General features: G+C 44.2%; 1 protein-coding gene across 1 annotated transcript in view; it reads left to right on the plus strand.

Moving 5' to 3' along the window:
• Positions 1-11235: 11235 nt before the first annotated feature.
• Mdga2 (MAM domain containing glycosylphosphatidylinositol anchor 2) overlaps positions 11236-13059 on the plus strand; it is a 687020-nt gene continuing 685196 nt past the window's right edge. Inside the window, 1 exon segment of the mRNA XM_050163190.1 lies at positions 11236-11986. Within this exon segment, the coding sequence (XP_050019147.1) occupies positions 11707-11986 (280 nt within the window). The 5' untranslated portion in view covers positions 11236-11706.

The raw sequence follows: 13059 nt of genomic DNA on the forward strand, positions 1-13059 counted from the left end.
AGAATTTCTCCGTGAAGCCACCATACAGGCTAAAGGAGATGGGGCAACCCAATGAGAACTGGTTTCAAATAAGAGAGATCCATTTGCTTATCTAATTTCTGTGTGCCTATGGAACCCATCTGAGCCAACTCTCTTATCTATTTCTCTCTACTTGATATATTGACTTTGCTTACACTCATACTTGAGCCTGGGAGGTCAGAGACATTGAATTGATGATTGAGCGCTCATCTTTATGGTCTCCTAATATGTCAAGAGAATATTAAGTCCTTACCAGTGCCAATCACAGAGTCAGAAACTGTTTCTCAAGCAGAAAATGGTTATCTTCCAAAGAAGGTATCAGATCAGTTTCCTGCCAATCCCCTGAGAGTTGTCCTATGTTTTTTCTAAGGTTGATTCCACTGAGAATATTCTCATTTGCTCCAAAAATTCAAATGTCGTTAGATCACCTGAGCTATAAGTCCCAAGGGGAAATTCACACTGTACTGAAGCTCAGACTCATTTCTGGTACTGTATTTCTCTCTGGGAGATCAACCACAGAAGCAATTAGTGTACAGATTAAAGTAGGATGCAAAAAATGAACTGCATTTCTTTTCAAATTTGCATTGTCACCCCAAAGCATCTATCCTAGGTTTTGCGGGGGGAAGCTGGTTGGTAGTGTTACAGTGTAAAGTACAAGATAGTACAATTCACTCTGAAGTGTGGATCTTGTGCTCTAGACCACTGGACCCTCAGAAATATCATAGCAATATTAATTAAGCCCGAAACTTTATGAGGTTTATCTTTGACTCTGATTCACATTACTGAGGCATCTAAAGTGTCCACTATGTTCAGCTCTTCCAATCCACAGTGAATAGTATCATCAATTTACACATTAATGTTGATTATATGAGCAGTGTCATATTTTTCAAAGGTTCAAGGTGATCAAGACTTAGTGATTATAGTTATAGCAGGGCAATGATCAGAGTCTAGATGTACAACTGCTCAAAGTACTGCTGGGTGTGCCACAGAAAGCAAACTCATTCTCTTGGTGGTCCTAGCACTTCTCTGGTGAACATTTGCAAATCAGATCCCACACTGAAATATCTCCAATAGGAACAGATGACCCAGATGGTACCACATTTGAGAAGACCTCTGTTGGAGTTTCCTATGAGTTGTACATCCAGAACTGCCTCGAGACTGTTTGCTGAGATGAGCAAGCCTCACAGAATATTCCAGTCAGGACTTGACCAAAATTCTAAATTTTCTTTAGGTTCCCATAAGATTATCAGTGCCCCCAATCAGCAGGAAGTAGCCTTGAAATCTACACCCACATTACCCCCAAATGGATTATGCATATTTGTTTTTCTTTAGAGTGTCAGTTACAAGATATTAAGAATAATAGTCAGGAAGAAAGCTAGACAAGGGAGATTAGATTCAGAGTTTTTGTTTTGGAAAAAAAATGGGGAGAAGTACTGTGGAACAATGGTCTTACACTCTGTAAAGATTTGTCACTAGTATTGGTTTAATAAAACACTGATTGGCCAGTAGCCAGGCAGGAAGTATAAGTGGGGTGACCAGAACAGGAGAATTCTTGGAAGAGGAAAGGCTCATCTGCAGTCATCACCCAGAGGAAGGAAGATTAGAATGCCTCACTAATAAAAGGAACCAAGCCACATGGCTAACACAGACAAGAATTATGGGATAATTTAAGATGCTAAGATGCAGTAATTAGTTAGTAAGAAGTCTGAGCTAATAGACCAACCAGGTTATAATTAATGTAGGTCTCTGTGTGTTTCTTTGGGTCTGAAAGGTTGCAGGGCTGGGCAGGAAAGAAACCTCTGTCCACAAAAGTCTACATGGAAAATTTCAACAAAATAACAAAATCAAAAAAGGCAAATTTTACAACAATTCAGTGTAGCATACTGAATCAGAGAGTTAACCTTAGAAAAATTAAAAGATTTTTCCATGCCAAATTTAGTTAATCAAAACTTCAAAACAATCATTACTGTATTTATAAAAATTTTTAGAAAGCATTTCAAGCATACAATAAAACAAAGATTCTCCAGTCAGTGCATTATTTATCTGTTTGCAGGCAAACACTAAATTCTTCAGGAAATATGTGAAGTTAGAATACACTAATTATTCAATCTAACAAGGTAAGACTGGAATGCCAAATATATCTCAAGAAATCAGAAAGAAGAAAAATTACAAATGAAAGCCAAACCAAGAAAATTAATTAGGAAGTAAGAAAAGAATAGTTAATAAATTTATTTGAAAAGTGGTTGTTTGGAGTACATAAATCTTAAAAGCTCATGTAGCATGTACACTGATGAGTGTGTAAGTATGTGTGTAGGTATGTGTGTATGTGTGCATATGAGCACACACATATGTATACACACAAAAGATAATAAATATATTTTGAGAATGAGAAAATGCTGTAAACATGTATTTGCTTAAGTAAGAGGCTTAATAAATTTTATGTGTGTTATCTATGAAAGTATATTTTAGTCACTGTTAGGAAATGCATGAATAGACTAACAGAGAACATATCCCAGAGCCTGCAGATCTAGAAAATTAACAAATTATTAAATTCTTTTGAATTGTCCTGGTTCTTTGTAGCTTATTTAGATAGTTATTATTTTAATGGTTTATTAAACTTTCTTCATTTGGGATCTCATATTATACCGCAGTGAGTAACATAAGTTAAAGATGTGCAAGCGCCTGTGCTACAGACACTATTTGATTTGCTCAGACTATGAAAGGCAGACTCTATAATGACCTAGATGAAATGCTCCCTGGAGAACTGCATTCTCTGGATGCTTCGGACAATGTACCAAGGACTGTTTCATTGTGAGTGTGTGTAAGGCTCTGCATGTGCTTTGCCATGGATGTTGCAACATATGATCTAAATCTAGGTGGCTTAAAGCAATGCTAGTTTGTTTTCTTATAATCATGGAAGGCCAACCATGGAAATTAAGCCATCTGAGAACCATGAGGAGTCCAGTTGAAGAGAGGGAGAGGAGATCATATGAGCAAAGGGGTCAAGACCACGATAGGGAATACCACAAAGCATGCTTACCTGAGCTAGTGAGAGCTCACCGACTCTGGACTGACAGCTGGGGAACCTGCACAGTACCAAAGTAGAGCATCTGAATGTGGTGACAGTTCTGGGGCTTGGGCAGTCTATGGGACCACTGGCAGTGGGACCAGGGCATATCCCTAGTGCATGAACTGGCTCTTTGTAGCCCATTTCCTACAAAGGGATGCCTTGCTTAGCCTTGTTACTGCAGGAGGGACTTGCTCCTGCCTCTGCTTGATGTACTTTGTTGACTCCCCATAGGAGGCCTTACCTTTTCTGAGGAAAGGATGGGAGTTGGCTGGGGGTGGAGATGGGAGTATGTGGGAGGAAGTGAGGGAGGGGTAGCTGTGATTGGTAGGTAAAATGGAAAAACAACTTTTAAATAAATAGTTGAGAGAAAGAGAGAGAGAGAGAGAGAGAGAGAGAGAGAGAGAGAGAGAGAGAGAGAGAGAGGGAGAGGGGGAGGGGGAGGAGGAGGAGGAGGAGGAGGAGGAGGAGGTTGGGTCTTAAAATTGCAAAGAGAAAAAAAAGAAAAGAAGAAAATAATATGAGACATATGGTCAATACCATGTCACAATAGAATATACATTAGTTGTAAATTGTAAGAATTATAAAAACAAAGTAGGCTATAGAGTATATGTGTTCGCCATCTTTCCTTTCTCTCTGAAGTTGCTGGGAGTCCTTTCTGATTTTTGACTGAAAGATTTGTCGCTTCCATCTTTACCCCTGTTGGGGAATGATTTTTTTTTCTCTGTGTCTATACTTCTTTGTCTTTTAGTTTCCTTGCATTTTCCTTGATGATCATTAAACCTGAAGTGCTGTGGATGCTAGGCAAATACACTCCAGCTAACCTGCCCTTCTACTCCTCTCTGCCCTCTTCACCAAGAGACACCTGCAGTTCTAGAATAAGTGCACACATCCTAACTAACCTTCCTCTGCTACAAATTTATTTCCAAATAACACCAAACTCCGAGGTTCTGTGACGGACCCGAATTTTGGGGGATGCCATCTAGCCCAATCTTCTTGTCCTCTCCCACACTTTTCTTCCCATGCCTTTTTTTTTTTTCCTTCTTGTTTGTTGAGACACATTGGGTGACATGTTTGTTAGTCTTTGTAATCCTAGTCTCCTAATTTCTTCCCTGGAGGTTTAACCTCCACCCCTGAAGGTGGTGACTTTCGTGGTTTTCCATGGAACACACTCTTCACCAAGCCGTGCACTTCTTTTGATCAGCTCCTGTATTGCCAGGACAATGCCTGCCTTTTGTAGGCCTCCCTATATGAATAGTTCATCACCTTCCTATTTGCAAGTGTATCCATAGAGGATTGGGATACTTATCATAATTAATATTTTGGAAAAGGTTTCTCTATTCAATGTATATTTGAGTTACTTCTGAATCCCTATAACACTTGTTACTCTAAGGCGTTTTGTTTATTAAAGTTAAGCATCCCTTCAGAAAAAGGGCAGAAATGAGGGGGAAAGCAATGACACACACACAGACAGACACACACACACACGAGGGTGGGGGGAACTCCCAGACTCAACATTTAAAGGACTTAGCTCTCTGTCAGAAGATTCAAGCAATAGTGTCTCTATAAACTAGAGAGTGGAGGAAAAGGGAGCTCGAATGGAGGATTACAGTGAGAGGAACAAGAAAGGGAGAAGATGTACATGAGAGGGAACAGAGAAAGGGGAAGAGACATGTTCTTTATATTTCAAGAGTTTCAGGCACAGAAAGTTTCCTTGAATCATGCATTATCTCTGATACAAATGTCCCCAAACTACACATGTGATGCACTTCAGTGGCTGAAGGGCTGAAGAAGCCTGGGGCTGAGTGGAGGGCATTGTGTAATTCTGATTCCATGGTTGTAGGTGAAGGTGTGGGCTTCAGCTAGAGCAGGTAAGTGGGAAATGCTCCGAGTTCAAGTAGAGACAGTCCTGGGTGAGGGTGTAGGAGAACAGTTTTCCCCGGGACCACCCAACATAGAAAACCCAGCTATTAGGTTTGAGCCAATGAACCTGTGAGCCCTTGATCTTGCTCTTTGCACCTTACAACCATAGATTCAGGTGAATAGGCTTTAGCAAGATAAATAAACTGAGGGAGAATGTGAAAAGTTACATTTCTCTGAGTATATGCCGTGATAGCAAATCAAACCTATTGCCTGTTTAGGAGTTAAATTTCCTTACCTTTATTTTCTATCACCTAGAAAATATTTTTTATCTGTACATGGTTTCAAATCTTATGAAAAATTTTTATTAAACTCTATTTAAGCCCTTTATTCCCAATCTGTGGGTTAATCAAATCACTTATTCATCAGAAATAGTGGATTTATTTAGGTTTTCAACAGAATTTCCGATGTTATTTGGATGTTGGTTTTTAATCTACCTTTAATCTGGTTTATTGATGGCCCTAAAGTCTTAGCTTTATTTTTCAAACTAATGTGTTTTTGAAGCTAGTAAGTCAAGCACAGTGATATGCAGAAACCTCTCTTTATTAATATTTAAGCTGTGGAGTTCTCCAAGGATACAACAGAAAAAAGAACACTTGAAAAAAATAAACCTGAAGCAGAATTGTACTCTCAATTTTTCAAATTTTCAGGAGATCTTAAGATAGTCCTAAGTACTGCCCTACCAAAACATTTCAGATAAAGTGCAAGGAAATCTGTAGGATTCGATGTGAATGGACAGAAGTAGGGCAGGCGAGCCTTAACTAAAACAAGGAATATAATGCTTAACCCTAATAGTTACGCAACTGGAGATTAGAAGATGTCAGATAGGCAAGATGAAAATCACTTGACATTAACCCACACATGAAAGCTCTGACGTAACAAATATTATCAGAACAATATCAAAATTAATTACTTCAATGCCCCTTGCCAGATTCTGAATATGATACCTCATAGATGCTATTTTATTTTAAGATCTTAACATGTTCTTCTTCCTTCTGTTTTACATGACAAAGATGTTAGGGTCCCACTGTATAATGCACAGCCAAAGTATGCGTATATCAATGCTGAGGCCTTTTCTTATTTGCTTCCTTTTCTTGCCCTGCACAGTACATTTATTTAATCGACTCTTATTATTCTGCTACTATTTCATGTACTCTCAAGTCAGAATACAAAAGAGACAGAATTAGAATTTATCTAGGACAGGCTACTAAAACTGCCAAACCATAACATCTAAGGGTAGGCTTCTAATCATGGGTTCAAGATTATAATTGGTATATAATAGAAATCTAGAGTAGGGCACAAAATCCTGGATATCTAGAACTAAGGACTAGAATCCTTGGCTTTCAAATCATATAGCATATAAGACAGTAATACTCTTTGCCAAATGAGTGAAAGCTCTCCAAATTACACTACTGCTTTTAAGAGGAAAACAGAATGTGAAGAGCTTCAAAATTCTTGATTTTGTTAGCTGGCCAGACACCTCTCAGCGGCAGCCACAGTGAAGATGGAGGCACTAGCCCCACCATCTGCATCCTGCCAGACCACCAGGATCTGCATATATGTCTCTTTTCCAGGCACCTCTCTGTTTTTCATTTTTCTTTTCTGGACTCGCGATTTGCTCTGTCCAGGGATTTGTGTTTGGTGTTTTGTTCCTTACTCAGGCTGAGTGTCTCCCTTTAGAGTGTCTTAGTTCAGTTCATTTAAGGGGAATTCAACTTAAGTCCTTTATTTCCAGTATTAGCACTTGCCGTTCTCATTCTCTTTGTTCACACTAAAGTCTTGTTCAGGGTCAATTCTCTTTCCTCAAAGCAGCCATGATCTCATATCTAACACTGTTATGTAGATCTCACTGCTAAAGTGTCACTACTTGCCACCTGTGATTGGGACCAGCAAGTTCATCACCAATTCAGTGTTGTGCTTCTTGTCTTTATTAGTCATCTGAGATCATCAGTTGAATGCGACGTTGAGACTGGCATCTATTACTAAACGAAAAGAAAGAAAGCCCAATGAACAGGAATTTAGTAAAAGAAAAATTTTATTGGTGTAAAAGATTTTGCGAATTAGAAAGTTAGTTCCAGCATGCGGGTTTTATCCAACTTTATTGTAATCTGAGCTATCTTTAAAAAGATTGGCCTTCTGGTCAAGGGATAGTTGGGTCTCAGGTGTATAACTGAGATACTGAACAATTGAGCTTGCCAAATTTTTGGAAATACTGGAAGTGAACTTAAATGACTAAGTTCACTTAGCTCGAATTTACAGTTAACTAGGCTAGCTGACAGCCATGCCAAGCTGTGTGGGGTGAGAAATCTGTGACTCAGAACATTAGAGCAAACACGGTTAAGTATGGATTTTGTCTGTGAGTAAATTTCCCAAAATATTTCATGCAGATCAATAATGATGCTTCTTATCCCTGTTTCCTTTTTTATAAGCTGGCTAAGGGAGTATTGTGGATTGGAGTTTGTGTGATATAGCTGTCTGCCAGAGGAACAGGAAGTAGGATAAATATAGTATACATGATCTAGTATTTGTATTATGATAAGGAACTAGACTGGAAAAAAATAAGACAGATTTGCCCTTGATGTTCTGCATTTTCCATTCTCAGACCTAGTTCTAGAATTAGTATTTCATTTTTGGCTTCCTTACGGTATAGTTCATGCTGGACTTGAACTCACTGTCATCCTTCGTCATACTCCCGAGTCCTTGGGATTGCAGGTGTATGCCACCAGGTCTGTCTTTCCTATCTAATATTTGTCCCACCGTCTTGAGTGGTTCCTGTGAGCCTCTCATTGGCATTGTCTCACTCACGCTATTTAGGTTGAAACATTATGCTCATATTAGAGAATAGAGATGGAAGTATTAGATATTAAATGAATACTTAATGTTGATGAAACTGTCTTTAAACATCATGCAACAGTTGACTAACCTAATTCAAGCTGTCAGGGAACAACCACTAAGTATTTTATGATGCATCCTCACACTCAGTAGTGTCCACAATTGTACAGGATAATGCTGACTGGCTCAGGCTAGCAGTGCCCTGGAGAAGGATTACTTCAGGTGTTAAATTCCGTATAACAGATATATTCCGTACATAAATAAAAACACAAACAAACTGGTGATCGAAGAAGTGACTCACACTGTTTCTGCAGTAAGTTCCTCTAAACGGGCTACATCCAGTGTCCTGTTGTGGATTCGGTAACAAGTTCTCGGGCTGTTGTCTCTGGCATAGTACCTTCTATCTGCTAACACATCTCCTGCCTGCCTTTCAGTTTCAGCTCAGGCTCACCACCTGGAGGCCTGAAGTAGCCAGTGCTAAGGTGTGACAACATCAAGCCAGCTTGGTCAGTGCAGCCTGAAAAAAAAATGTTGAATTTCAAGAAGAAAATAAAGCTTAATTAAATAAGTTGACCAGTTCTCTATATGTTTTTATAGGAAAATAAAAGCATACATCAAGACGAGTGCAGTTTTTCTTTTTATGTCTGTAAAATACAATACAACACATAATTACATGCAAAACTGTCCCTATTCTGTGTTCTAAGACTTTTTGGAAAACACTTGCGGTGGCAATGCATGTGTCGGACAGCACGTCCTGTCCCTTAAGAACCGAGTGAAGGGAAGACTCATGTCTGCTGGTCCTTTATCTGTTATTTGCGATAGTGTCTGTCACAGTGTAGCTGTACCTTACCGTTTCCCAAATTTTAATTCAACTATTCAAATAAATAGAAAAGGATCAGGTTATCTACATTTTTTTTCCAAACTTCAAAACATTCACTGAGAAATTGTCGAGAGCTTTATGGTGATTTCTAAAACCTATGCAAAGCTAAACATTCTATAGAAATAACGGTCTGGAGTGTGAACAGCCAACCACATCAGAACCACACACAGTTTTCTGGGTTTCTTTACCACAGGGACACACTGACTGAGCAGGATGACACACTGAGTCTATCACTGCACAACGAAGGGTTAAATAGGAGTATAAATACGGAGGTGAAGTACAGGGTTAGAATAGTACATAGAACTCCACATAAGACATATCCTGAGCTTGCATGTAAGAGAAAAGCACTCCCACGAAACCACTGTGCTGCAGTGTATAGGAACAAAATACTTCTAATAGGAGAAAATCATAAGGCTTCCCTCCACCCCGAAGTGACCAGTAAGTAAACTTCAGTTTTTTTTTTCCTTTCAGAAATACCACACATTGAATTTTGCTTCTCAAGTGAGTTTCACTCCATCTCGTGAAAGCGGTCTCTCTTACACATGAAGGGTTCTCACCCCTGTGAGCCATCCTTGGGAACCCTCTGAAATTCACGGCTCTTCATTCCTTGTAAACCGAGAGAGATAGCGCAAGCTCACACCCTACAAAAATCGTATTCACAATTCACCAAGGGAGAGAAGGGCGGTGAAAATACTGAGGGCTATTCATTTCTAGTGCTTGGGAGTCCTCCCCCTCCCATTCCTCAGCACAACTACCGCATGAATAGAAGGCCCCCGCAGTGGCAGTGTGCTATACCAGTTTATCATGGAGACCGTTAAATGAATACTGTATTCGAGATTTTCCTGACAATAACTTTTTCACATGTGTAAATGCACATATTTAACCATTTCACTCCCTTCCCTACCATGTTTGAGCTAAGGGGATTGTAGATATTAAACACTACTTTGAGTAAGAAACATACCAAAGCAACTCAGATGATCTCAGATAATCCCCCATTTCATTTTGGTGAATTAGTTCTACACTTGTTCTAGTGTAAATAAGATGCTTGGACTTTCTCATCATTTTGTAATAGGGAAATTTTTAAGCACCTCAGACCTGGTCCCATCTCATAGGCAGAACCCTCAAAAAAGAAAGGCTTTTCTAGGCATTTAACTTTAGGGGGCAATTTAAAAAAAACTGACCCTCTCTGAACTCCTGGTGTTCTTTCCTCCCCCGCGGACTTCCTCTGATATGATGACCATATTTCCACTAAAATATGACAGAGAGCAAAAAGCATGATGCGGCTTCCAATGCCTTGGCCTGTTCTGCCCTCTAGCCAAGCAGAGCGGATCCTGGAAGACCTTGGATGGTAGAAAGGGAATAGGTGTCCTGTAATTACCGCGTGTCTAAGGACATAGACGGCCCTTCCCTTCCCTTTTCCTTCCGCGTGCAAACGGCAGCGGCAGCGGCGGCATCGGAAATGAATTACCAGCCCTCGCCCCCATGGAGCTAAGGAGAACCAGGGAGGGCCTCAGCAGGGTAGAAGAGAGACTGGGTGCTGCTGCCCCGCGGAGCCCCTCTGCGCTGTCCATGCTGATGAGCTCCAGGGCTGACCCCGAGCGAGCATAGCCGAGGAGGAGTCCGGGAAGCAGAGGGGGCTCAAAGGAAGGCAGCCTAGCCGCGCACTCGGCTTTGACGTCGCCGGGCTGCGGCTAGCAGCCTCGCGCTCTCAGCACGTAGCGCACAACGTGACCACACACAGCCTTCCTCCCTGGCAGCCGGGCCGCCTGCGCTCCGCGTCGGCCGCTTCTCCATCCTCCTCCTCCCTCCTCTCGCCTCCGCGAAGCGCAACCCCCCAGCGCCAATCCAAGGATCCCGGGCAAGCATAGGGCCCGGGGCGCTCCTCCGCCCAGCTCGGGCATCTCTGCCGCAACTGCGGCCCGCGAGGCAGCCACGCAGCTGGGGTGCCCTCAGCGGGCAGCCGTTCCTCCGTTCTGCTCTGGATGCCAACACTCTGGTAGCCCGGGTGGGGAAGCCCTTCTGCGGCTCCCCGGTCTAAACTCCCGCCAGTCCCGACCGCCCCCACCCCCTCCACTTGGCGGGGGCGGCACGGAAACGAAGAGGACGCGCGGTACGGGTGGGCACGCGTGGACGGTGTGCGGATCTGCTCTTCGCTCGGCGTCTTTCCTCTCCTACAAGTGGCGGTGCTCGGACTCTGTTCTTAGCTCCGGGGATCGGTGCTGCAGGCAGGAGCACCCTTTTCGCTGGCGCGGCGCTCAAGGCTGTTGGGGAGAGCCGTGGCGGTGGCAGCAGCGGCTGAGGCTGGTGCCTGGCGAGCTCCAGACGGGCACTCCGCTCCCGCCTGGACCCTTTCGCCCTCCTCTCTCCTCCTCCTCTCCCTCCTCCCCATCCCCCGTTTCCCACTCCTCCTCTTCCTCCTCCTCCTCTTCCTCTCCCCACTCGGCGATGCGAGTCTGTGTCGTGTAACAGGATTGGCGTTGCAATGGCAACTGATGGAATGGGGGAAGGCAAGACAGCAGGGCTGGGGGCTCCGGACTGCGGGCGGGCGAGCCGCTGCCGCCGCTTGACGCTCCTCTGGGGACCTTCGCGAGTTACTTTGTAAAGGCGAAAGAACCCGGTCGAGGGAGCCCCGCTTCGTGGCCGGGTCAGAGGCCACTTCCTGCTCCCCCGGCTGTCCAGCGCGGTTTGCATCGCGCGGCACCCCCGGGGCCCCTGCCTGCGCCTGCCGCTTGCCCGCGCTGGGAGCCCGGAGCCGCTTCCCCGAAGAACACTTCTCCTCGCAGCTCTGCTTCCCATCACCGCCCCCTGCTCCTCCCCGGCGTCTGCGATTTTCCCAGGCGCCCGGTGTGAGTGCGGCTTGCGTGTGAGTGCGTGTATCGGGGTATTGTGTGGTGGGAGTGTGTTCGCGCGTGCACTTGTGTGTGTGTGCGTGTGTGTGTGCGCGTGTGTGTGCTTGTGTGGTGTGTGTGTGTGTGTGGTGTGTGTGTGCATGAGTGTGGGGTGTGTGGGGCTCCAGCGCTCTGCTCGCGGCCGCCGCCAAGGAAGGACAGACGGACGGAGCTTCCTTCCATCGGAAACAGTTCCTGAGCACCTCATCTCGGCCCGGGCACAAGTGGAGCGCGCCTGACTGGCCGCTGGCCTCCGGAAGGTTCCACTGCGTCCCCCTTGGGCTGGATATGTTTATGTTCACGTGAAGATGGATTTAGTGTACGGTCTCGTGTGGCTGCTGACAGTCCTCCTGGAGGGGATCTCTGGCCAAGGAGTGTACGGTGAGTGGAATCGCGACGCTATCGTGACCTTGTGATTCCTAGGCAAGATAGGCTGCTGAGCTAAGATGCACGACTCGCGCCGTTCTGGGGCCCCTCCTGGCGTGGCATTTGATTTACACTTCATCACGTTATTGGGAGCTGGAAGGAGGCAGCGAGCGCGCTGCGGATTGGGCTGTGAGCGGCTCCCCAGGCTCCTCGACTGGGGTTCTGAGTTGGGTCGGGCCAACAGCTTTGCACTCGCGGGAACTAGTGGCTTTGCACTTGATTTATCCCCGCGGGGGAACACGGGCTCTTGCAGTCTTGGAATTAATAATGGTTTGGCTGCTTGCAAGCCGCGGTGTCACTGCCACTGTTTCCCCTAAATGGAACCTTGGAATGTGACCCTCTTGAGTCCCTTTCACATTCCCATCTCTTAAAGCCTGGGAAGTCCCTCTCCCTGGAGGTGCTTTCTTCCTTTCCACGTTTTTACCCTTAAAAAAAAAAAAAAGGAACTCTTTCCCCCTTTTCTGGGAATGCCTACAGGACTTGCTTTTCTGGCTCAGAAAATGGGGTGACAGTTGAGTTGTATTCTGCACCAGCCGTTGCCATGAGCACTGACTTGGGGAGGGGAAATAGCAGGCAAGAGCCTCAGTGCCAGACACAATTAAGGGACATGTTTGTGTGAATGGATGAGCAAATGCATGAATGAACCGAAGATGAAGTCCGCGCGCGTCTCTGCTACGGGGCAGGACACCACTCTCTACAACCAGAACAAAATCTTAGCTTCAGAAAGCTTAGATCCAAGAGACTTGGGACCTAGGAAGGGCGAAGGGTGAGCTTATTAATTGGAAGGCTTTTGAAGTGCTCCCAAACAAATCCCGGTTCCTTTGCCTGTCAGCAGTTGGCACTCTTGTGTTTAGTCACCTAAGACTCTGACTCTCTCATTCCCTCCCTCCCTCTCTCCTTCTCTCTCTCTCACCCACATCTCTCATGTTTTTCTTGGCTGGCTATAGTAAGTTGGAATTAGCCTTATCTTCTGGGACAAGCTGACAATGCCCTAATACAAAAGGAACTTTTGTATTCTCAAGATATAT

Source organism: Alexandromys fortis, unplaced genomic scaffold (assembly GCF_014885135.2).
Source record: "Alexandromys fortis isolate MF-2015 unplaced genomic scaffold, M_Fortis_MF-2015_v1.1 scaffold_17, whole genome shotgun sequence".
NCBI lineage: Eukaryota > Metazoa > Chordata > Mammalia > Rodentia > Cricetidae > Alexandromys > Alexandromys fortis.